The sequence below is a fragment of the Lynx rufus genome, unplaced genomic scaffold (genome assembly GCF_022079265.1).
Source record: "Lynx rufus isolate CCGP_SWC_20201006 ecotype Redwood Valley unplaced genomic scaffold, mLynRuf1.p SCAF_3, whole genome shotgun sequence".
In the NCBI taxonomy this organism is placed as follows: domain Eukaryota; kingdom Metazoa; phylum Chordata; class Mammalia; order Carnivora; family Felidae; genus Lynx; species Lynx rufus.
In genome coordinates this window covers 2,111,612-2,138,147 of record NW_025814845.1, presented here as the reverse complement: position 1 = coordinate 2,138,147, position 26,536 = coordinate 2,111,612, and the positions used below count along the sequence as shown (strand labels likewise).

The window sequence follows — 26,536 nt, the reverse complement described above, 5'->3', positions numbered from 1 at the left end:
GGAGGCAGTAGAATCTGCTGATAAAGACCATGGACTCTGGCCCTAGTTGAGGGCTCAGCTCTCAGCTCTGCCCCCTATCACACTGTGGGACCCCGGGCCTCCCTCTCTGCAAGCTGAAATCTCCCCCATCTGTAAAATGAGGATTAAAATAGTGCCTATGGCAGGCATGGGGCACCTGCGTGGCTCAGTCGGTTGAGCGTCCAACTCTTGATTTGGGCTCAGGTCATGATCCCACGGTCATGGGATGGAGCCCCGCATCACGCTCAGCATGGAGCCTACTTAGGATTCATTCATTCTCTCTCTCTCTCTCTCTCTCTCTCTCTCTCTCTCTCTCCCTTCCTCTGCCTCTCTTCCCCGCTTGCACACTCTCTAAAATGAAATAAAAGTAAGTAGTCCTTATGGTCCTTAGACAGGTGAAACACAGAATTACCATACAACCAAGCAATTCCACTCCTGAGTGTGTACCCCAACGAATTGAAAACAAGTGCTCAAACAAAAATCTGTACCTGAATATTCACAGTAGCACTCTTCATAATAGCCAGAAGATGGGGGAAGCCCAGATGCCCATCAACTGATGAAGAGATAAACAAATGTGGTCCACGCCCCCCCCCATACAATGGAATAGGAATCAGCCATAAAAAGGAATGAAGTCCCGACATATGCTACAACACGGACAGACCTTGAAAATATTACGCTAAGGGAAAGATGCTGGAGCAAAAGGCCACATTCAATGAGATGAAATGGCCACAAGAGGCACACCTGTAGAAACAGAAGGCAGATCAGTGGTTGCCAGGGGCTGAGCGGGAGGAGGGGATAATGGTGAGCAACTGTTCAATGGGAACAGTTTCCCTTGGGGGAGATGAAAAGGTTCCAAACCTAGGCAGCAGTGATGGTTGCTCAACACTGTGAACATACTGAATGTCACTAATGGTAAGTTTTGTGTATGTGTACTTTACACACACACACAAAATAGGACCTACTGGCTAGGGATGTAGCACAGAGACATCAGTCAGCAAATCTGAGCTGCTATTACTGTGACGACTGGAAGGCTGGAGGGAAGGGCAGGAATTAGGAAAACATTTAGGAGACAGAGTCCACTGGTTATGGTGACTGGGTGCTGGAAAGGATGTGTGGGATCCTAGAGATGGGGGCCAAAAGTGTCCTTGGATGTCTGGCTTGGTAGGCGGGGGGCTGGTGGGACCAGCCACCACAGGGACAGGTACAGAAATGTATGCACTTAGAGCGCCAGAAATCGGCCCCAAGTTAATCACTCTTTTAAGACTTCCTCTAAAAATCTCACAGCCAAACTCCACTGATAATCAGTATAAGAACAGATTTCAAAGAGTTGATTTACCATAAACTTCATTAACGAATAAAGAAAGAAAAGCAGTTGAGTGGTCCCAGCCTCCTTGTCCCCAGGCTCTGACTTTCCCTCTCATCTCTGACAAAGAATCACGTGCTATTGCCATCCTTTTAGTCACGTATTAGCTGAGAGCAGATCCTTTGATGAGCTCTGTCAGTGCATTCAAGAGGAGCAATGATGGGGAAAAAAGTCCTTTCAAAAAGAATGCTTTCAGTGCTTCTGATCTAACAGCAAGTTACAAAAGCACGAGGAGGAATTATTTACACGTTGACTTCAATTATGTAATAAATAAATTCAAAGACCCGTAGAGGCAAGAAGCCAACGTGTTAGCAGTGGTCCTCTGCTGGTGAGATTATGTGCTAATGTTACTTAACTTTTCCAATTCTTTGCGTATGTGTGTGTACGTGTCTCTGTGTGTGTGTCTGTGTGATACCGGGAGGGTGTTTTCTTTGTCCACGATGGACGTATATTAAATCCCACCCACCTATGCCTCAAAAGACAGAAAAAAGTTTGAAGAGAAAAACATACAGAATGATTTCTCTGAAATTGACTTTAAGAGTAATTTGTTGCAATCCTTCACTTTGAGCTAAAGATCCAAGAAACAGGGGGAGTTACTTACTTGCGGACGTGTGTCCCACAACCCTTGAGGGGCAGCTCTGAGAGCAGACAGTCTCTGGGCTTCCCAGCTGACAATGCTGACAGGAGTGAGAGCTTAGAGGCAGTCACACATAGAGGCAATCACACTTACCAACAGAGCTTTGCTGAGGTACCAGTCTGGTGAATAAGCAGATTTGGGAACAAATTGCCCAACAGGACTTTTAACCCTTCAGGACCCTGGCCAGTTCCCAGAGCCTCTCCAGTCACAGATTTTTGTTTTTTTAACTCTCAAATGAGAAAGTGAAACCAGATAATATTGAAAGTCTCTTCCAGGGCAAAAATTCTGTTCTGATGTCACAAAAATGTATTAAATGCCAACCAAGGGAACTAGGCCAAAGTCACAGAATGACAAGGTTTATCAGATGTCTCAGCGTTGTGGGATTCCCAGCCAAGGGGGCTACCAGCATGCTTGGGGGAGGTTCAGGAATCACAGATGTGCAGAAGTTGGACAGGGTCTTTCAGGACGTTTATGAATTGTCCAGAGCACAGGTAAGAAAAGAACAGCATATACAAGACCAGAGCAATGTGGAAAACACAGGGACCCAGCAGCACCTGGGGACACTAGAGACCAAATTTTCTGATGGATCCTGAATATTACCCTGAGATAACTGGGCTTAATCCAGCTGGCAACAGGGATTCCCTCCAGAAACAGAAAAGCAAGCTGGTTTTGGGTTTTACAGAAAGATCACTACAGTGAGGACGATGGGCTGGAGGGGAGCAGGACTGGACAGTTAGGAGGCCGGTGCAGTAATCCAAACATGAGGTGACACAGAGAAGGTGGACATGATGTGGGAGTGCACACCTCGCATCCTGAGAGCATCTCAAAGCCATGTGATCCTGCCAACAGTTACCTGCTCCCTCCACAAAGGCACAAAGGTACACGCTGCAAATCCCCGTGTTTGAGAAATTCTCATATAGCATATAGCTGTCTACAGACGCATTCTCTTTCTTACTAACAGGACCTCTTTGCATGTCGAAGACACTAATCCCTTTTTATGTGTTACAAGTATTTCCCCAGGTTTGTCACTTTCATAACGCTGTTTTTAAATGTAAAATTTTCAACTATTTGTGTACTCAAATCCATGGTTCTCCCTCATGGTTTTCTTCCTGTCATATAATGCTAACCTATATTTATTTTTTACAAATCGTTTTATCTAGATTTTAATCTGATGAGGGAATTCGCTTTATTTTCTTCTAAAAGATCCAGCCAGTTGCCCACAAATGTATGAATGATACACTCTTTTCCCATTGACTTGAAATACCTTTTTATTATACGTACATCTGTGTAGACAATCTATTTTACGCCCTTGGTCTGGCTTTTCCTGCAGAGTTGCATACGGCATTAACGTAGCTTTAGAATTTTTTAATATGTGCTAGGGGAAATCCTCCTCTATTACTCTCCAATTGTCACAATGTTCTCACCTAGTTTCATAAATTTATATCTGCAGGTGAAACGGATTAACTTGATCACATTTCTCCCCCCAGATCCGACTAAAATGATTCTTGGAACTGCCTTCTGCATGAATTTGGGGGACGGAACAGGTGGTTTAAACATCTCTCTCTTGATTGGATCTGAGATCCCCCTTCTCCCGATCTCTGCCCCGGCGCCCAGCCCTTTCGTGAGCACACGGCACCAACATGAGAAGCTGTGGGGAGGTCCAGCGCAATCTGAACACCCATGTCCAGCACATACAGCGTGACTATTTCCTCCCGGAGCCTCTCATGCAACAGACAGAAAGGGCAAGAGGGCTTGAGATAGGAAATGGGGACCTTGCTGTCCTTGGCTGACACCTGCCGATTTCACCCTCAGGAAGGTAAGAGAAAAACAAAGGAGATGATGGGGTCTCCTCCGAGGGTTGAAGAATCCCAGCCTACAAAGCGCAGACTTCATGCCTTTACTCTGTTTAGTTGTATGATGGCAGGGAGCCTCCGTCCTCACTGCCCTGCTCCTCCCGTTCACTCTCACACTTTCCTGATGTAATGACGTCACCTCACAGGTGCCCCCGTCAGCCGTGCTAGAACACACTCTGTAGCTGGCAAGAGCCTTGGCTGGGTCACTCATACGCACAGCTCACTGGTGCCAGGAGACCTCGGTTCACATCCCACCAACAGCTGAACCGGCTCAGCCTCGAGGTCAGATCTTCAGCGGCGTATTCTAGAACACCCTTCCTGCGTCTTTAACTAGGTCCTTCCCTTAACGACCTCCAGCTGAATGCTCACCTCCTCCAAGAAGCCTGCCGTCTACCCAGCACTCTCTACTGCCCGTATCTGCAGCATGTATGACCTAGATTTCGGGGTCACAACCTCACACATTCAGTCATGGCAGCTGTGTGTGGTTTGACCTTTGTTCTTCTCGTTTAATGTCTCAGTGAGGGCACGGGGACAGCGGGTGGTAGGTGATCTGAGTCTCCAGGCTGCCCCAGACTCCACAACGCCCTGGAATCTCGCACTGGGATCGACTCACACTTACGGCACCCGATGGCCCCTTGGGCTTGAGACCCTGACACGTGACACCCATTCACGAAAACCACAGAACAGCTGCAGAAGGGTGCTGTCTGCGCGTGCACGTAATAACGATCCCAAAGACCGCAGCTGACGCTTACAGAGCACTTTTAAAAAACGCCAGGCACGGGGCACCTGGGTGGCTCAGTCGGTTAAGCGTCTGACTTCGGCTCAGGTCACGATCTCGCAGCTTGTGGGTCTGAGCCCCGCGACGGGCTCTGTGCTGATGGCTCAGAGCCTGGAGCCTGCTTCGGATTCTGCGTCTCCCTCTCTCTCTGCCCCTCCCCCACTTGCACTCTGTCTCTCTCTCCCTCTCTCTCAAAAATAAATAAACATTAAAAAATATATTAAAAAAAAAAAAACCACCAGGCACTGTGCTGAGTGCTTTACATACCTCAGTCCATTTACTTTGGCGACCACCCTACGAAGGGGGTACTATTGTCAGTCTCCTCTCATAGCCAGGAAATGGAGACTCAGGGAGGTAAGTAACACATCCACAGTCACATACAATCGGTGGACGGACAGGGAGTCAAAGCTAGGCCTGAGAACCTGATGCCCCACAACGCTGTAGGGCCATTGCATTTTGTATGCCTCATCTCCCCACTCAACGGTGATCTCCTTGAACGTGGTCCACAAGGGCAGGGTCACCGGGACCACGGGCGGTAGGGCTGACATCCAACCCAATGCTCCACTGCCTGACCGCACCCATGGGTCTGCACCCCACAGTGGGCACCCACTCCTGTTTCCCTTGAAGGCAATGGGTGGCCTGGAGGCTGCCCCGAAGACCTGGGTGTGGCTCACCTCCATCCACGTGAGAGGGCCTGGGGAGCGGGGGAAGGGCTTACAAACATCGGCGAAGTGAACCTTCTCTGACTTTTATTACAGTCACGCAGCGACTAGACAGCAAGCAGCAATCGCCAGCATTGACGACGATCAGCTCGGCCAAGGGATGCTGACCTACTGAGTGCCACCCAGAAGGTAGGGCGCAGAGTGGGGCACAAGGATGCAGCAGACACAGCCCCGACCCTCCAGGGGCTCACAGAGAAGCCAAGATGGTTTGCACCCATCTTCCTGCCTCCCCTGCCCCCCCCCCCCCGAAACCCTCTCCTTGCTCTAGCCAGACTTGGATTTTATTTCCATCTCTTTTGGACAGGGATTTAGCTCCTTAGGAGGCAGCGTGGCCCAGCCGCAGGGCTCTGGAGCCCCAGTGTTCAAACCCTGGTTCTAACGCCCGCAAGAAAAGCACACTCACAGGCCCAAGACTGGCACCCTCTGAGAGGCCACCGTGCAAGGCAGGGCCTCGGCTGGCACGCGGGAGCTTGGGTTTCTGGACGGTAACCACCGGTGCCTGATAAGAGTGGCTCACTGTGCCTAGGCGGCCATGTAAACAGCGTGGTTTACATTGAACACGCTCCTGGGAGTCTGGAACATGCCAGACAAGGGTGCCCGTGTGCCCAGCCTCCAAGAAGAACCCTGGGGCCCGTCTCTGACGAGCCTCCCTGGTGACAACATTGACGTGTGCTGTCACACCTGCTGCTGGAGAACGAAGGGCATCCTGTGTGACTCTGCCGGGAGAGGACTCTGGAAGCTGAGGCCCGGCGTCCTCCAGACCTGGCCCCGTGCCCCTCTGCCCTTCGCCGATTCTCCTTCGCATCCTTTCCGGTAAGAAATCAGCCGGGAGCGTGACTACACGCGGAGTCCTGTGTGTCCTCCTAGTGAACCACCGAGCCTGGGAGTGGTCTTGGGAATCCGGACACACTAGCCAGGTGACCTTGGGCAAATTACTTGACCCAGCTGTGCCTCGGTTTCCCCATTTATGAAGCGAAGGTGATTTAAAAATGGAACCCAGTCCCCCAGTGCTGCTGCGAAGATCACACAACTCAGCGTATGTGAACCGCTCAGAAAGCCTGTCTGCAGCAGGTGCTGAGGTAGTGTGAGGTGTGGTCCCACTGTGCGTATACGCCATCCTGTCCAGATGGAAGGGCCACTCGGGAAACCAGCCGACGGCTTCTAGCCACGCTGGGGGACCGCAGACTGCCAAGGCCGGCGGCCGCCCCTCCCCTTGGCTCTGAGGACACCCAGGGACCAACACACCAGCATGAAGGCACATCGGGGAGTAAGGTGGCTGTCCAGCTCGGGCATTTTCTCTTACCTTTATCTTCTCTTCTGCTGTTATGGTGAGAAGGGCTTTTAGTTGCGTTCTGTTCTAGAAAAAGAAAGAAAAAATGCTTTAATCAACAAGTTTTGGGAATCTGACATTTGAGGCACCCGCCATCCGCCGTGCCTGGATAGGCACCGGGCCTTGGACTACTGGGGGTCAGGGGCCTGCGGGGGTCTTGAAGTCCCTTCAGAACAGGAAAAAGGTGGGGCGCCTGGGTGGCACAGTTGGTTGAGCGTCCGACTGCAGCTGAGGTCGTGGTCTCACGATTCGTGAGTTCGAGCCCCGAGTCGGGCACTGTGCTGACAGCTTGGAGCCTAGAGCCTGCTTCCGATTCTGCGTCTACCTCTCTCTCTCTCTGCCCCTCCCCTGCTCATACGCTGTCTCTCTCTCTCAAAAATGAATAAACTTAAAAAAAATTTTTTTTAAAAGAACAGGGAAAAAGTTCTGTGGAAACGTAGAGCCTCGTTCTCTCCCGGAGGTGCGTGTGAATCCAATCACCGGTTTCCCTAACTGGTGAGAGAGCAGGAACAGAGTGACCTGTGGTGAGATGCCTGGGGTTGGGGTCCGGCCAGACGGGGCAGAGGACGGATTCCGCAGCTCACGGCCACGGGACAGAGGAGCCACGGGCCCTCCCCAGCACCGCTTCCTTCAGGAAAAGTTGCCGACAACGGCGGCGGACGGGGCTCTGCTGAGCTCACCTCCCGGTGAGATGTGCCCGGCCCCCAAACCCCAACGCCCCACAGGTCTGCCTGCCCGGGTCGCATCTCCTCTGCTCGGGAGCTACGGGAAAACGGGAAACCGCAGGGTGTTAGGACAGCTATCTGTCCAAGCGCGCGGCATCGGAGAAGACGCACGGTGAGAACACATTTCCTCCTGGGAGAGCAGGCAGAAGGTCTGGCAACTGGGTTGGTGGTCAGAGCCAGACTGCCAGGGCTCACACCAGGCTCCCCCACTCACCAGCAGCCTGACCTTAGGCAAGGTATTGACGTCCCTGTGCCTCGGTCTTCTCATCTGTAAAACGGGAACCCTATTCGACTCGTGGGGTTGCCGTGAGGATTAAATTAGCCAGGATAGAATCCAGAAGTGTGCGTGGCACACGGAGGGAGCCCCGAAAGCATTCTCGCTGGTGGCTGTAGTCGTGGTATCGTTGTGTACAACTTGGCCTTGAGGCCTGGAGCTCGGAGCCTATGAGCGAGGCAGCCCTGTGTTGTTCTATCACAGCCGCTGCGGAGGCCTCTCTGTCTCACTGGAGGGACAGTCCATCTCTGGTGGAACCCCCTACCCACATCCCACAGCAGCTACAGTAGCAGCCCAAACCCGTTAAGGGCCAGCAGGCCAACCTAATGGAGACTTTGAAGGGAAATAAAAACACTACCAGGTCCTTTCCTAGGGGGAAAGGGAATTTAAAAACAAAACAAACAAAACAAAAAACAACAACAAATATGAGGCTGCATTCAGAAGCACACATTCGATTAACGTTTTCCATGCCCTTCTCTCTCTCCGGGTCCCTCCTCCCGGTGTTTTCTGACACCCAAGGTCTAGGCCGAGAGAAGCTTCAATCAAGTGTGTGACAAAGCTTGACTTCAGCTCTTTGCATAACATAAATCCTCAGCCCCGTGCTTGCTGCGGGAACTTCAAGGCTTGAGCAACACGCTTTATTTTTTTTACTTTTTTTTTCTAAAAAATTTTTAATGTTTATTTATTTGAGGGGGTGGAGAATGAGTGGAGGAGGGGCAGAGAAGGGCGGGAAGAGGGAGGGAGAGAGAGAGAGAGAGAGAGGGAGAGAGAGAGAGTCCCAAGCAGGCTCCACACTGTCAGCGCAGAGCCTCACATGGGGCTTGAACTCATGAACCAGGAGATCATGACCTGAGCCCAAATCAAGAGTCAGATACTCAACTGACTGAGCCACCCAGGCGCCCCAAGGAACACGCTTTAGATCACAGCATGAAGTCAGCAAACACGGACCAAGTAAAATATAGTGGTGACTGCATAATGTGTAAGGTGGGCAGGAAATTTTCATAAGACACTTGACATAAACGTTCTAGGTCTTTCCCCGTTAGCCATCCATCACCTAGGGCGTGTTTTATCTAAACTTGTATGAATGTGGGGTACGCGTGTGTGTGTTTGAGAAAGCGGCTTCCAGATCCAAACTCCATGCACCTGAGGCTGTACCACCTCCTGCTGAGGGAATCGGTGAGTGGAAGCCACAGTTGGTCCCCCCAAGCCCCGGCTTATCTGCCAGGGAGGCATTCCAGGACGCCCAGTGGATGCCCGAACCCGCACTAGATGTGTTTTTTTCTGTACGTATACACAGTTTCACTGATAAATGAGGCACAGTAAGAGACTGACAACAATAACTAAAAGTAACAACACAGTGTAGTAAAAGTTACGTGAATGTGCTCGCTCGCTCTCTCGCAAAATGCCTTCTGCCCTGTACTCGCCCATCAGTGATAATGTGCAGATTACACACCCCTGGGACGAGATGAAGGAGGTGAATGGCACGGGCCTTGTGACATGGCCTCAGACTACTATTGACCTGCTGACCACAGGTCAGAAGGAACGTCAGGCTCCAGACCACGGCCGGTCCGGGTAACTGCAAGCACCAGAAACAAGACCGTGAACAAGGCGGAGCAGGGCGGGGCGGGCGCTGTATTCTTGCGGTCTCCTCCGTTACTCTGATGCCATTCTAAAACGCCAGAACGAGAAGAGATGCGGGTGAGACCCTTCCTGCTCCTGTCATCATTCCGACGGGGACACCGAGCCCACTGAGGCCGCACCGCTCCTGAAACACAGCCGGGGGGCGGTTCCCAGGCTCTGCCGGGTCGGCCATCGCCCCCACTCTACTGGAAGGATTCCATCCTGTGGAGTGCTTGCCTGTTTAAATAACGGTCATTTCCGCCCCCCTCTTGTCGTAGCCGACGTCTTGGGACTGACTGACACGCAGAGCTAACCAGTGCTCTCCTGTGCAGCCACTGGTGTCTCACTCAGAATTTGGGTCATTATCAGCCCTAAACACACTTGACCTTCTCCACGTCATGGATGGAATCCCAGCAGTCCCCCGATGGACTGTGAGGTCCAGTCGGATGAAATGACTTGAGAACCCCGGTACAGTAGCCCCTTGTCCACTTCCAGCACTCGCTCGCTCACTCGCCAAGCACCGGGCCCCCAGGACCCATTTCCATGGCGGAATCTAGGTCGGCGCAATGCTGACCATCTACCAGAGCCGGCAGGCAGGAGCCCCGAACGCAGGCCAGTGAAGCTCGGAATTCTGGAATCTTCAGGTGGGCGGGTGGGCACTTTCCTCTCCATCTGCAGAACTGCCCAGAGAGCCCCCGAAGGTCTGGAAGGGGTAGGAAACTGCAGGCCACTGCACAGAGACACATCGTTTCCCCACAGAAGACTGGAGACATTAGTAGAATCATCCCCTTCCCTGAGGTTCAGAGACATTAAAAAATAAAAGAGAGGTGCCTGGGTGGCTCAGGCGGTGAAGCACCTGACTCTTGATTTCAGCTCAGGTCACGACTGCATGGTTTGTGGGTTCCAGCCCTGCATCGCAGGCCGTCAGGCACAGAGCCTGCTTGGGAGTCTCTCCCTCTCTCTGCCCCTCTCTGCTCACGCTCGCCTTCTCTCTCTCTCTCTCTCCCTCTCAAAAATAAATAAATAAACTTAAAAAAATAAAAACTTGCCTGAGATTCATTAGTTTACAGATTTGTTCATTTATTCAACAAATATTTACTGGGTTATTTCCTGTGCAGAGGTCTATTTTTTGGCACTGGGAACACAGGTGTCAAGAGGAAAGACGAGGTCCCTGGTCTCACGGAACCAGGGGGAGTGTGAGGGTTTCTTGTGGAAGTAAGAGTCAATGTGACAGCAACACATCAAGCAAAGGAACAGACAGGACCCATCAAGGCGCGGAGGCTTGGGCAGTGCCCTTGAGTGAGTGAGGGGCCCCTCCATCCCTCCCCTGCCGCCCCGCCCCATACCCGCCTTCCCCGGAGCACGTCCTGGGGGTCTGAGGTCTGAATGTTCCAGGATGAGGAGGGGCGGGCTTTCAGTTTCATCAACTTTCTGAGTTTCCCACTGTTGGTTTCTGTCACCTTCTTAAATTCTGATTTTCACTTACTTGGTTTCCTGTCCTCTGAAATTGGGATGGTATTTCTTCTGGGTCATGTTGCCACTATTTCTGTATCCTTCTTTGTCCTCTGTTCTTGACTTCGTACCTGATTATTTTCTGAGACATTTGTCTCGTCTGACAGGTTGATAGTTTCCCTGTATCAGGTCTTTACCTTTTCGGAATCTTTCTTTTATCTTATTTTGTCTAGGAGTTTTTTCCTAGTGCAGCAGCAAAGTCACACACTCGTCCATCAGCCTTGGGTGGAAGGAGCCGGAAGCCGTGCAGTCCGATTAGGATTCTGTGGCGTGACCTGGGACAGTCACGCTCGGAGCCTCATTTTCCCCATCTAGTAAAAGGTACTTTTTCCAGGGGCCGGAGTCATAACAAAGTGACCAACGTAACTAGAGCATGAGGTCCTTGAGGACAAGGACGCACTCTCCTCCTGTGTCCCCACAGTGTGCACAGCATCCTGGCATGACACTCAACTGTACACACAGATTAAAAGGTGACTGAAAAATGAAGACACTAACAGTAATGGTGTTACAGGCTGAATCGTGTCCCCTCAAAACCTGGATGTCGAAGCCCGAGCTCCCAACACCTCACGACGTGACTGTATTTGGAGGTGGGGACCTTACAGAGGTGATTAACCTGAAATGAGGCCATTAGGGTGGACCCTGATCCAATCCGACCGGTGTCCTTATAAGAAGAGGGGATCAGGACACAGACACATGGAGGGATGACCGCGTTAGGACACGGGGAGAAGACAGCCATCTACACACCAGCGAGACAGGCCTCTGAAGGCACCAAATGCCCACAACTTGATCTCAGACTTCCAGCCCCAGGAGCACGTAAAAAATAGATGTCTGTTTGCTGTTAAGTCACCCACTCTGTGGAACTCTGTCAAGGCAGCTCATAGCGAACTCACATAAACAGTAACTACTGGGCTGAATGCCTATTATATGCAAAACACAGGGACGACAAATTAAAGCTAGTGATGACTTATCTTTATAACAACCCAATGTCAGGCCCACAGGAGTTGAGTAATTAAGGTCCCGATGAGATGCCAGGGAGCCAGGTTCATGGCAAAGTGTGTGAGATTCAAGGGCCCACGCACTCGTCTGGAATTCAGTATCACTGGAGGAAGGAAAGAGGGAAGGAAGGAAGGAGAGAGGGTAGAAAGCAGGGAGGGAAGGGGAGAAGGGAGGGAGGGAAGAAAGGAAAAAGCTAACAGATACCGTGCCCCAAGTGTCAATGCTTCCAAAACAAGAGCGACAAGACAGAAATCAGGGTAACGGGGAAATACCGGTGCTGAGCTCTGGAAGGTGAGCCAGGCAGGAAGCATCAGGACGTCTCCGCTCCCAATTTCTCCGGCCTGGATGGAGGCTGTGTAGCTGACCGAGAAGGAGTCTCCAACTGCTCAGAAAGAAAGCAGGTGTGAGTCAAGAAGGGGCCCCTCCACCACACCCCGGACAAGCCACACATCAACGGAAGCCACCATCATCGCTGACGTGGGCAGCGAGGGCACCGCTCGGGTCTCAGGTGCCCGTCATCAGGACAGTGAACTACGCATGCCCACTCATGGGGTCCCTCTTTGTCACCTGGAAGAGGCTGTCAGCACGTGCTCGGTCTTACCTTGGCCCCAGGGCCCAGCCAGCATTGCCCGGGATGGGGTGGGTCAATCTTCCTGGTCCAGGATAAGGCTCACTCACACATTTGGGAAACCCAGAACCTTTTGTTTTGTCTGGGGTCCAGGTGAGGGCCTATTTACCCCCTGCAATCCAGTCCACACAACTAAAGAAGACGGTCTCCACGGGATTTTTGGGCCTTGGCCGACAGACCAACAGTAAGCACTACTTTGACCCCTCCGGGGGGCTGGTTCTGTGAGCACAGCAAGGGGTACGGGGAGGCAGGACCCGGGAGGGGCTCTAGAGGTCACCATGGGTTCACGTGGGGCCCCCTCCAGCCACATGGTCTCTAGCTGGCCCTCGACTGCTTCATGACAAAAACCAATTGGATTTCAAGGGAAGCTTCCCTGGAAGACAGGGTCTGTGGCTCAAAGCTCTCCTTAGTAGGAAGCCAGAACCGAACTTTCCAGCTCTCCCAGCTCCGCTGCTGGACAGGGGCCACACCCAGACCCCAAGGTGAACGAACCGCTGGGGAAGAGAGGAACCCCAGATGAGGTCGGGTGACGGAGAGGCCACCATGTGGGTTTCTAGCTTTGCAGGAGGCAACGTGCCCTCAGCCCCGCTTCCTGGAGGTGCCCCCCCGCCCCCCATCTGATGTTGGAGGTAGATGATGCCCACCTTAAGTACTAACAGTGGATGCTTCCACTGAGCTGATGTCCTCAGGTGGCTCTAGGCACCTGCCAGGGACCAAAGGCTCTCGGGGAACTAAAACCAATAAGGAACATCTCCGACCCGGTTCTTTACGACGGGTGCCTCCAGCCTTAGCCACGGTGCATGAAAGTGCTGAGTGCTGGGTCTGGGGACAAGGCTGTGCCCGGCCAGAGCTGACCCTGGCTTCTTGTCTGGTGGTGGTGGGGCCGAGATTGTGATACTTTTTTTTTTTCTTTTTTAACAGCTTTGAGATACAACTTACGTCTCACCCCAAGGTGTAGCCAACTGCTATTCTACTTTTGGGGGACTAAGTTGCCTTTCTGGACACTTGGTAGAAATGGAATCATATACTAGGTGTTGCTTGTGCTTGATTCCTTTTACCGACATTTTTTTGAGGTGCATCTATGCTGTAGCATCGGTCAGTACTGACTTCATTTTTTTATCATTTATTTATTTTTGAGACAGAGAGACAGAGCGTGAGTGGGGGAGGAGCAGAGAGAGAGGGAGATACAGAATCTGAGGCAGGCTCCAGGCTCTGAGCTGTCAGCACACAGCCCGACACGGGGCTTGAACTCACAAACCGCGAGATCAGGACCTGAGCCGACGTCAGGCGCTTGACCGACTGAGCCCCCCCAGGCGCCCCAGTCCTTCCTTCCTTCTCAGTGCGAGTGCTACTCCATTGTGGGGACAGACCACACTGTGTGTGTATGAAAGTCTCCTGTGTTCCTTAACTCTGGAATTTTTCAGAATTGAGGCATGCAAGAAACCTGGCATTCTGCTCATTCAGCTTCCAAGACAAAGAATCTGCATCCTTTCTGCTGCTGAAGGGACCCCAGCTCTTTCTAGACAGTTGTAGCCCCCGGGTGGGTGGGGGGCGGATAGAATAAAATATTAGGAGGATGGTGTGGGGGATTTTAATTTAATTTGAGAAAGTTGGACTTTGGACTTCAAACTTAGAAGGGCAAAGATTCTGATCTCAGATTTTAATTCCTTTCGGACTTGAATATATTTGGGTTTCAATTTATAAGGGATTCACTCCTAGAATTTTCATTTCTCCCTGAGAATTTGCAAAAGGGAGGCACTGGCGGGTCAGTGCTGGTGGACCTTTATGCCGATGAGCTCGGGGCTATCCCTCAATCACACTGCAAAACCCCTGATGCGCCTCGTTGACTAGGGTGGCAGGTCGTGTCTAAATGGCTGTTAGAGAGTGCTGCTATAAACGATGGGGTACCAGTGCTTCTCTGCATCAGCACCCCTGTATCCCTTGGGTAAATTCCTAGCAGTCCTATTGCTAGGTCATAGGGTAGATTGAGTTTTAATTTTTTGAGGAACCTCCACACTCTTTTCCAATAGCCAAATTATGGAAAGAGCCTAAATGTCCATCAACTGATGAATGGATAAAGAAATTGTGGTTTCTATACACAATGGAATACTACTTGGCAATGAGAAAGAATGCAATCTGGCCTTTTGTAGCAACGTGGATGGAACTGGAGAGTGTGATGCTAAGTGAAATAAGCCCTACAGAGAAAGACAGATACCATATGGTTTCACTCTTATGTGGATCCTGAGAAACTTAACAGAAGACCACGGGGGAGGGGAAGGAAAAAAAAAAGAGAGAGGGAGGGAGCAAAACCATAAGAAACTCAAACAGAGGAGCCAAGGTGGCGGAACAGCATGGAAGCTTTTTGTGTGTCTCGCGTCCATGAAATAGAGCCAGACCAACACTAAACCATCCTACACGCCTAGAAAACCGACTGGAGGATTAACACAACGATCTGCACAACCTGAATCACAGAATTCAGCATCTAATCAAAAACTCAACAAGGAAACAATGAATTTGAATGACACACTGGACCAGATGGACTTAACAGATGTATTCAGGACATTTCATCCTATAGCAGCAGAATATACATTCTTCTCCAGTGCACATGGAACGTTCTCCAGAATAGAACATATACTGGGACACAAATCAGCCCTAAGTAAATACAAAAAGATCGAGATCATACCATGCATATTTTCAGACCACAGCGCTATGAAACTCGAAATCAACCACAAGAAAAAAGTTGGAAAGGTAACAAATACTTGGAGACTGAAGAACATCCTACTAAAGAATAAATGGGCTAACCAAGAAGTTAAAGAGGAAATTAAAAAGTATACGGAAGTCAATGAAAATGATAACACCACAACCCAAAACCTCTGGGAAGCAGCAAAGGCAGTCAGTCATAAGAGGAAAGTACATAGCAATCCAGGCCTTCCTAAAGAAGGAAGAAAGATCTCAGATACACAACCTAACCTTACGCCTTAAGGAGCTGGAAAAAGAACAGCAAATAAAACCCCAAACCAGCAGAAAACAGGAAATAATAAAGATTAGAGCAAAAATTAATGCTATCGAAACCAAAAAAACCCCGGTAGAACAGATCAATGAAACCAGAAGCTGGTTCTTTGAAAAAATTAACAAAATTGACATACCACTAGTCAGCATGATCAAAAAGAAAAAGGAAATGACCCAAATAAATAAAATCAAGAATGAAAGAGGAGAGATCACAACCAACACAGCAGAAATAAAAACAATAATAAGGGAATATGATGAACAATTATATGCCAATAAAATGGGCAATCTGGAAGAAATGGACAAATTCCTAGAAACATATACACTACCAAAACTGAAACAGGAAGAAATAGAACATTTGAACAGACCCATAACCAGTAAGGAAATCAAATTAATAATCAAAAATCTGCCAGAAACCAAGAGTCCAGGGCTAGATGGCTTTCCAGGGGAATTCTACCAAACATTTAGGGAAGAGTTAACACCTATTGTCTCAAAGCTGTTCCAAAAAAATAGAAATGGAAGGAAAACTTCCAAGCTCTTTCTATGAAGCCAGCGTTACCTTGATTCCAAAACCAGAGACCCCACTAAAAAGGAGAACTATAGACCAATTTCCCTGATGAACATGGATGCAAAAATCCTCAACAAGATATTAGCCAACCGGCTCCAACAATACATTAAAAAAATTATTCACCACGACCAAATAGACTCATACCTGGGATGCAGAGCTGGTTCAATATCTGCAAAACAATTAACGTGATTCATCACATCAATAAAAGAAAGGACAAGAACCATATGATCCTCTCAATAGATGCAGAGAAAGCATTTGAAAAAATACAGCATGCTTTCTTGATAAAAACCTTCAAGAAAGTAGGGATTGAAGGAGTATACCTCGAGATCATAAAAGCCACATATGAACGACCTAATGCTAATATCATCCTTAATGGGGAAAAACTGAGAGCTTTCCCCCTAAGGTCAGGAACAAGACAGGGATGTCCACTCTCACCACTGTTACTCAACATAGTATTGGAAGTCTTAGCCTCTGCAGTCAGACAACACAAAGAAATAAAAGGCATCCAAATGGGCCAGGAGGAGGTCAAACTTTCACTCTTCACAGATGACATGATCCTCTATATGGAAAACCCAAAAGATTCCACCAAAAAAATTGCTAGAATTGATTCATGAATTCAGCAAAGTTGCAGGATATAAAATCAACGCACAGAAATCGGCTGCATTCCTACACACCAACAATGAAGCGACAGAAAGAGAAATCAAGGAATCGATCCCATTGACAGTTGCACCAAAAACCATAAAATATTAGGAATAAATCTAACCCAAGAGGTGAAAAATCTATACGCTGAAAACTATAGAAAGCTTATGAAAGAAACTGAAGAAGACACACAAAAAAATGGAAAAAGATTCCATGCTCCTGGATAGGAAGAACAAATATTGTTAAAATGTCGATACTACCCAAAGCGATCTACATATTCAGTGCAATCCCTATCAAAATAACACCAGCATTCTTCACGGAGCTAGAACAAATAATCCTAAAATTTGTATGGAACCAGAAAAGACCCCGAAGAGCCAAAGCAATCTTGAAAAAGAAAACCAAAGCAGGAGGCATCACAATCCCAGACTTTATTCAAGCTGTAACCACCAAGACAGTATGGTACTGGGACAAAAACAGACACTCACATCAATGGTGCAGAACAGAAAACCCAGAAATGGACCCACAAACGTATGGCCAACTAATCTTTGACAAAGCAGGAAAGAATATCTCTTCAGCAAGTGGTGCTGGGAAAACTGGACAGCGACATGCAGAAGAATGAACCTGGACCGCTTTCTTACATCATACACAAAAATAAACTAAAACGGATGAAAGACCTCAATGTAAGACGGGAAGCCATCATAATCCTCGAGGAGAAAGCAGGCAAAAACCTCTTTGGCCTCAGCCACAGCAACTTCTTAGTCGACACGTCTCCAGAGGCAAGGGCAGAAGCCGGCAGGCGAGGGAAGTGACAAGTGCGGTCGGGCAGGACCCCAGATGACGGAAGGCACTGGGGGAACGAGAGGAGAGAGGCAGGCCAGCCGGGTCACAGCCGGGAGGTGTGGGGAGGGACGCCAGGGCAGAGCCAGGGAAGGCTGTCTCACTTGGTCTCTGCTAGGACTCTGTGAGGCGCTGATACACGCACGGGCCATCCCAAGTTCAGAGAAGTTCAGTCCCTTCCAGAGGAGACACATCTCCAAAGTGGCCAAGCGAGGAGTCAAATCTAGGTCCATTTGAGACCGAGTCTGTGCCCTGCTTGTGGCCCCACGTTCTGTCCTCTGAACACCAGCTTAAGGAATGGGGAGGATTTATTTTTGCATCTTTGAAAGAAAACGCTGAGGATCGCTTAGCTGGGACGTATCGGAACAGTTCTTATGACATTACTTAAACCACAGCCAGGATAGACGTTGCCCTGCTCACGGGCCAAATCTGCTGGTAGCTTCAGTCAATAGTAAGGGGTCAAGAACGATTCTGAGGCCCTACACAGGCCCAGAGGGAAAGCGTGGGCTGATTGCTGAGCAATGTGGACCCTGGACATGGAAGTGGAGGGGCCAGTCCTGCGCATATGACAGGCACAACAGCATAATGGTCACGGGAGGCAGTTGTTTCCTCTGTAGAGGAGGTGGGTACTCGGAATAAAAGAAGTCTCACCCTCCTAAGAAGACTGATAGTCCTGAAATCATGGTAACAACTAATCCCAGAATTCGTTTAAACCTGCTTAATTAACCAGGGCACCTGGGGGGTTAAACCTGCTTAATTAACCAGGGCGCCTGGGGGGCTCAGTCGGTCGGGCATCCGACTTCGGCTCAGGTCATGATCTCACGGCTCGTGAGTTCGAGCCCCGCATCGGGCTCTGTGCTGAGAGCTCGGAGCCTGGAACCTGCTTCAGAATCTGTGTCTCCCTCTCTCTCTCTGCCCCTCCCCGACTCACGCTCTGTCTCTCCAGCTCTCAAAAAGAAATAAACATCAAAAAAAAATTTAAGCCTGGTTAATTAACCCATGCAACTTGCCTCAGGAAACACCTCTCCAAAAGCCAGCCAGTGACGGCGGCAGAGGCAGTCCAGAGAACACGCTAGAACACGCACGGACATCTTGTGCGCGTGCTTCCGGGGCTGATGTCAAACTGCTCCCACCTGTACCTGGAGACAAGACCTGCGTTTCACTGATAAATCTGGTCATCTGGTGGTGGATGAACCGGGGTTCACTAGAAACTCTGCCTTTCTGTACGTGTGAAATTTTTCATGACCAAAAATTGAGACAATAATAAAAATAATAAAAGTACATATTTCTTCAAACCTCTTTCCCCCAATCCTGCCTCTCTCTAACCTAAGTAACAAATCCAGCTTTTCGGGTGTGGATATTGAGCCACGGAGGCGGAGGTCTCCTCCGCCAATACCTGACAGCGAACTCCGCTGGGAGTGAACCCATGTCACGTGTTTAAGGACGCACCTGCCGCGCATCGTACGCTCCGCCAGCGTCTCTAAGTATGTTCACGTTCCCTCCCTGACCTAACACACTCTGCTCTCACCTTGCAGAAACTTCTTTCTGAAAGCCTGGAATCCTGCCGAGGTCCGGTTTCCAGTCGACCCCCTGACGGAGAGGCCAGTTATGTTGTCAAGCAGGAGCAGATCTGAGAGGTTGGTGGCCACGGGGGTCCCGGCGTTGACCACAAGCAGTCTCACCTGAGCCGTCTGCATTTCGCTCTGCCCGGACACCTAGGACAGGAGGTGACACAGGAGCAGATTTACTGGCAAGTCCAACCTCCTAGGATAACCGCCCCCCCCCGAAAGTCCAACCTCCTAGTATGAACCCACCCCCCCCACCCCCCCCCCCCCCCGCCCCGCCAGCTCAACTTCATGCACATCAGGTCTCCAGGCAGAGGGAGGGCACTATGGTCTCACTGGGTCCTGACAACATATCAGGTCTGATTTCAAAGGCCCCAGGAGTGTCTTGACTCATGCTTTGCTAAGCTGTTGCTTGGTGACCATTTCAAAGGGAACTGGGACCCTGAAATGCAGCGAAATTACTCCTACAGAGAAATGGCAAAAAGCATATTGAAGCACAGAACCGCAGTCAGTCTGGGGACATTGTGGCCACCGGCATCACCAAGAAAAGCAAACAATGGCTCTTGCTCCCTTGGTCATTTTGAAGATTCAGCCCAGCCCCGGGGACCTGCCCAGAGCCTCTGACTGCCATCCGACTTCCAGGAAGGAGCAAGCCCGTCTCCGGCCTCCCGGCCAGACTCCCCCATGCAGGCAGGTTCTGCTTGGCCATGGGTCTGAATGGCTCGGCTGCTGGAAGCTGCCTGGCGGCCCATGCAGCTAGGCTCCCCGCCTGGCCTCTGCAACCTTGCCCTGTTCCCACTCTCTAAGCTTTCCCCACCACCCCTGCCCTGCCTTCAGCCAGCCCAGCTGGAAACGATGTAGGAGCTGAGGACAGAGGGAAGCAGTGTATGTATACACATAGGTGTGCATGCATGCACGCACACACACACACACACTCATAACTGCACGCATATGGCAGAAACATCTCCACAAAGACTTAGGAGAAACTGTTTGCACCAATCATATCCAGGAAGGGGGGCAGGACAGCTGAAGGCCTGAGATAAAACCGGGCTTGTGCAGTAAAGGGTTAACCTTGCAGGTCTGGACGGCCCAGACCCTGCACACTCGGAAGAAAGGACCGCCCCTTGACCAGCTCCTGGTTGGTTAACCTGTAAAGCCCTTGGACTTTCCTATCTGAGAAGCGTATCTGTGTGTACCTGTGGCCTTGGGCCACACCAGGCCGTCTGTGCTAACAATATGGCTGGAGGCGGGGGCCTTACGCCAAGCTGTGTCAAGGTGACCTCCGGAGGGGCTGGAGGCAAGTTCCTGAGGTCAGCCACTGCACCCCTCTGTGAGGGACCCGCAATAAAAATTTGGATGTCAAGGCTCGGGTGCGTGCTTCTGGGGGACGATGCTTTGTATGTGATGTCACACATGGGTGCTTTGGAAAATGAAACACCGGCCACACTACCCCACTTCGGCTCAGGTCTCGATCTCGTGACTCATGTGTTCGAGCCCCGCCTCAGGCTCTGTGCTGACGGCTCGGAGCCTGGAGCCTGCTTCAGATTCTGTCTCCCTCTTTCTCTGCTCCTCCCCCACTCACACTCTGTCTCTCTCTCTCTCTCCAAAATAAACAACAAAAACATTTTAAAAATTAAAAAAAAAAAAATGATCACGGTGCATTTTCACTAACAGGAATTTAATTGTCACCAAAAACTCTTGGTCCTGGTTCTACCTATAAAACTGAAGATCACTTGTACGTCATTTCTTCACTCATGTGTCCAGACACAGGTGGATAACCCATGATTGGCCAGTCCTTGAATACATAACTCTACCAAGATGCGATGTGGTCAAAACCCAGCCATTTTCTCTTCAATACAAGCCACCTGTGAATACCTACCACTGCGCATTTCTGAAAAATTACTCCGTCCTCAGCAGTTCCTTGAACATCCCTCGAGATGTCTCCGTACTACAATAAAATATGGAAATTATCAGAAAATGAAAATTATTACACACATTTAATAAAAAGTACAAGATGTAAAAAATTATAAACAAATAAATACATGAATGTACAAGATGAACTTTTAAAAGAGGAGTAGAGGATTACTTCTGGCAGTCTAATAACCGCCTTAAATGACCTTGAAGATTTTTTTAACTTTTTTTAAGTTTATTTATTTATTTTGAGAGAGACAGAAAGAGAGAGCAGAGGAGGGGCAGAGAGCACGAAAAGGAAAGAATCCCAAGCAGGCTCTACTCTCTCAGTGCAGAGCCTGACGCGGGGCTCGAACTCATGAACCGTGAGATCATGACTTGAGCCGAAGTCGGGCACTTCACTGACTGAGCCACCCAGGTGCCTCTTGAAGATTTTTTAAAGAGAGTATTAAAAAGACTGAAACTTAAAGGCTGTGAGGAACAAAGAATATGTGTGTGTGGTCACACCCAAGCTCTCTCCTAGTCTGGGGGCGCATGTCAACAACACCCGTTGTCACAGGGGGACAGGCAAAGCACGGCTGATGCTTTGACAGAGGGAATGCGAGCAGAGCCGTGGAATAATCTTATGAGGGCTGCTCACGCGCCCTGCGTGCCTCCTGGGCACCGGGTGATGGAGTCCACCAGCCACACACAGCAGGGGCCAAGGGAGCTCGGATCATGGGGTGCTGAGGCAGCCTCTGTGAGCTGACCCACCATCAACACAGAGAATCCACCCAGCTCGGGCCTCCTCCAGCTCCTCTGTGGCTTTCCTGGGAAATCCCAGAGGAAAGGCAGGGCCTGCCCACCAGATGCCAGCCATCGCTGCCCCTCATAATCACAACCAGTATCTGTCCGTGTCTGCCCTTGGGATATCCCTACCCCCCGACCCCGGGGACTGGCTCCCATGATATGGGCACATCCTTTAAACCAAACCGGATTCTGACCTCATTCACTGGGAAGCTTCCCTGGGCCACACCTCCCGCTCTCTGCCCCGCCCACCTACTTCCTGCAGGGGGACCACTATGTGCAAACTAAGGCAGCCCTCAGTGATACCAATAATCAGAAGAGTGGCCATTAGTTGCCAAGCCCAGCCACATGCCCATCGCTTTACATACATGGGTTCGATTTCCCCCATTTTACAGATGAGGAAACTAAGGCTCAGGAAGGTTGACTCACTTGTCCCAAGTCACAGGGGCAGGAAGCTTGGCCTCCACCCCGGCCGTGTGACTCCACATCCTGTGATGCTTCTACACGTACACCCCCCTCTCCAGAGCCTGACCCTCTCTACAGAGACAAAGACGCAGAGAAGGGAAGTCATGTCCCTGAGAAGGTGTAGACAGTGTGCCTATGGCATCATCCCAGCATCGGCCCAACCAGGTCTCTGACCCCAGGGGGGCTCTCCGTCCGCCACCTCCCCCAGTGCCTTTGACACGCCAGCATCCTAACAAGCCTGAGAGCCCTCAAGCAGGCACCTGGCTTTCTGTTCTTCTGATCCTCCAACAGTATTGCCAGACACGGCTTTTGAGCATATACACGCAGGAGGGGTGGGAGTACAGAAGTGCGACTAGGCCAGGCCACAAGTCATCTGTTCCTAGTGACACAGACTGCAAAGAACAATGATGACCACTGTGGGGGGGGTGCGTGGTGGCCCCCCAAAAAGGAGAGTTCCCCATCCTGACCCCTGGAACCAGCGAATGTGACCTTCATTAGAGAAGGGGTCTTTGGGGGTGCCTGGGTGGCTCCGTCGGTTAAGCGGCCGGCTTCAGCTCAGGTCATGATCTTGCGGTCCGTGAGTTCGAGCCCCGCGTCAGGCTCTGTGCTGACAGCTCAGAGCCTGGAGCCTGTTTCAGATTCTGTGTCTCCCTCTCTCTGACCCTCCCCTGTTCATGCTCTGTCTCTCCCTGTCTCAAAAATAAATAAATGTTAAAAAAAAAAAAAAAAAGAAGGGGTCTTTGAAGATGCCACCAAGGATCTCAAGATGAGATCCTTCCATTCTAAATTTAGGTGGACTGGATTTAGGTGGCCCCCAGATCCAATGACAGGTGTCCTTATGAGCAACAGAAAAGGACAAAGACACAGAAGAAGGCCATGTGAAGGTGGAAACAGTTGATCAAACACTTGATGGGTCAATTTGGCTGTGACACCCAGGTATTTCACCAAACACATCCAGATGTTTCTGTGAAGGCAGTTTTTTTCTTTTACGTGAGATTAGCATTTAAATCCGTGGACTGTGAGTGAAGCAGATGACCCTGAAGAGTGTGGGTGGGCCTCACCCAATCAGTTGAGGCGTTAACAAAAAAGACCAACCTCCTGCAAGGAGGAGGAAGCACACACACACACACACACACACACACACACACAATTTCTTATTGTTTTTCTGGAGAATCTCAATGCAGAGATTGAAGTGACGTGGCCACAGCCAAAGAAGCTACCAGAAGGTGGAAGAGGCAAGGAAGGATTCCCCTACAGCCTTTGGAGGGGGCGTGGCTCTTGCCCACTCCTTGAGGTTGGACTTCTAGCCTCTAGAAGAGAGAGTGACAGAATAAATCTCACTGTTTTAAGCCACTCGGTTTGGCAGTTCTAAGAAACTAATTCAAACACTTAGCAGGGGGGCCAAGAAGGGGCTCATGGCCGTGGCAGCCTGTTGCCCGAGTGCAGTGGCTCTCACACCATCTTAGGTCATGAAATTGTAAGTGAAAGGCGGCCCTGGGGTGCCTGGGTGGCCCAGTCATTTAAGCGTCCAACTGCTGATTATGGCTCAGGTCATGATCTCGCAGCCGTGGGATCGAGCCCTGTGTTGGGCTCTGCACTTGAATGTGGAGCCTGCTTGAGATTCTCTCTCTCTCTCTCTCTCTCTCTCTCTCTGCCCCTCCCCACCTCTCAAAATAAGTAAACTTAAAAAAAAAAAAAAAAGGCAGTCCTATGTGGAGCCAACAAACAAAACAGAATGGAAAACAACAGCAGGGGCGCCTGGGTGGCTCAACTGGTTAGGCGTCCAACTTCCGCTAAGGTCATGATCTCGAGGCTCGTGAGTTCAAGCCCCATGTCGGGCTCTGTGCTGACAGCTCAGAGCCTGGAGCCTGCTTGGGATTCTGTGTCTCCCTCTCTCCGGCCCCTCCCCCGCTCGCACTCTGTCTCTCTCTCTCTCTCTCTCTCTCTCTCTCTCAAAAATAAACATTTAAAAAAATGGAATAAACATTGGAAAGAAAAAACAAAAAACAAACAAAAAACAACAGCAGGGGCGGGGACTCCGACTCGGGTTCGGCCACTTCACCTGCGGGACCCTGAACACGTTTCATAATCTCTCTCATCCTGCTCCCTAAACATAGCACCTGTGTACAGAACTCGTAATGAGGCTCCAGTGAGATGATGCACAGACGATGGTAAGCCCAGGGCCTGGCGCAGTCAATACTCGTTACACACTCACCGTTACTGTCCCCAGCAGTGTTTCTGACAGCTGGCAGCCAATCGGTCCAGCTGAAGCAGAACCAGAGCCCCGCTTCAGAACCAGCAGCCCACGGCTCAGATTCAAACCTCCGATTCATCTCAAACACTAGGCGTGGTACAGAAGAGAAACGCTCTTTGGACTGACAACTCTATTTAGTGAAAGAGAAGGACCAGACTTTTCTGAAGAACCAAAGCCCGTGGCATTTCCTACACTGTTGGCCCCAAACTGGTTTCTTGCCAACTTCCGATATTTCTGTTGACGTACCAAACGCGTTACTTACCAGGCGCTGAGTTATAGGAGACTCTCTTTTAGACAAAGTCTTCTTGGGCCCCGAGGGGGTAAAAGCAAGCGTGGATGGAGTCCAGGGCTCACTGGAGGCTGCGGAAGCCAGGAGTGGGTTAAAGACCTCACTTTTCCTGCTGAATTTCCTTCCAAACGGTGCTCCCCCTGCAAAACAGTGATGCGTCTGCAGGGATGGGCGGGAAGGCGATAAGACGCAGGGACAGACTCGGGAGGCAGACCACATATATGCGGAAGGCGCCTGAGAGGGGTTTGCTGAAAACGAGTAAGTGGATGAATGAACGAATGAATGACTTATCCTCTCTCTGCTGGGAATACGAGACAGGCTCATTGAGGGGCTATCGAGCTTAAAGAGAGTGTTTCTCCAAGTGCGTGCTGCTCATGGTGGGTGTGTGATACAAGGTACATTCCCGGGCCCCCTCCCAGACCTACCGAATCAGACCACCAGGCAAGGTAGGGGGCCCTGGGTGATTCCTACACACACGGCATCAGACGGCCCTGAGTTCGAATCCTGACTCTGTCACTCATCAGCTGTGTCCTTGGGCAAGCTATCTAACCTGCCCATGCCTCGGTTTCCCTAACTCCACAGTGGACAGGAGAGTAAGTCTCACCTCCCTGGTTTCCCTAACTCCACCTTACTGGGTCCTCCTGATGACCTGTCTCCTGCAGAATGGGCCCCTGGTGAGCACCACTGATGGTGACTCTGGGGAGGACTGGCCACCACCAGACACAGTGCCTGCTGAGTCACCCAACACGGACCGGGTCCCTCCAGAACTCGCCCTATGTCAGTATGTTGACAACTCACAGGCGCCATGAGTAACAGAAACATCACTTAAAACACACTGGCTGGGCTGTCAGGAGGGGGTGCTGATCGGCTATGGGGCCCCGGAACACTCTGAGCCTCAGTCTCCCTCCCCTGGGGATGTGGCTAAAATATCCCTGAGATGGGGCTCCCTACGGAGCAAACGAGATGACAGGCTAGACGTGAACACGCTCAGGAGTAACCAGGGCTCGAAGCCAGAAATTCACATGTCTGCAGAATCGTGCGTTTTCAACGTTTACCTTCTATCCAGACACAGACTGGATTCTGATTGAGAATGAATTTCCTTTTCGGTCTTCCTTCCAGTGTATGGACAGCAAGATCTTTACAAGTGCTTTGCCAACTTTTATAATCTCAAAATACATGTTGGAATAAGTAAGCACTTGAACAACAACAACAACAAAGGTGTGGAACTGGATCCTGGATAAAACTGGTAACTTTTTTCCCGGACAGTGTCTGGGGTTGAGTCAGGTCACGAAGTTGGAAAGGGGATGATGGCGAGCAATGGGGCCTCGCCATGGAAGGGACTGGGCGCCTTCCCAGGCCGGCTGCTGACTCAGGAAGGTCTGAATAAATCACACAGGTGCCAGCGGGACTGGATGCACGTCTCTGGACCTGCACCCAGTCCCTCAGGCTAAGGGACACATGCTTTCTCGGCAAACTTGCCGGACATAAAATCTGAGGCCACACTCGGCTTTACCTCCGGTGCACCTGTTCACGCCCCTGGCCCTCAGAAGGCCCAAACACAGGCTCTGATGAAAACTTGAACAAGGCGCTTCTGGTGTTGACAGACAGTAGAGAAGGAATCCAGGCCACACCGTGACTATCGCCACCCAGCACATCATCGCTCAGTGGCCTCCCCCTTCTGGCCACCAGCACAAGGGACATCTGCACTGTCTATGCAGTTCTTGGGCTGTCCCCTCACTCTCCTGCCTCTGGCTGCCACA

At 50.5% G+C, this 26,536-nt stretch overlaps 1 protein-coding gene across 1 annotated transcript in view; it reads right to left on the bottom strand.

Annotated features, from left to right (window-relative positions):
• The window catches only part of EVC2 (EvC ciliary complex subunit 2), a 135,209-nt gene that overhangs the window by 100,161 nt on the left and 8,512 nt on the right, over nucleotides 1-26,536 (bottom strand). The window contains exons 2-6 of the mRNA XM_047091307.1: nucleotides 24,750-24,916; nucleotides 20,951-21,019; nucleotides 19,035-19,221; nucleotides 12,101-12,210; nucleotides 6,675-6,728 (exon numbers count right to left, since the gene is read on the bottom strand). Coding sequence (XP_046947263.1) covers nucleotides 6,675-6,728; nucleotides 12,101-12,210; nucleotides 19,035-19,221; nucleotides 20,951-21,019; nucleotides 24,750-24,916 — 587 coding nt within the window. The remainder of the gene's footprint in view (nucleotides 1-6,674; nucleotides 6,729-12,100; nucleotides 12,211-19,034; nucleotides 19,222-20,950; nucleotides 21,020-24,749; nucleotides 24,917-26,536) is intronic.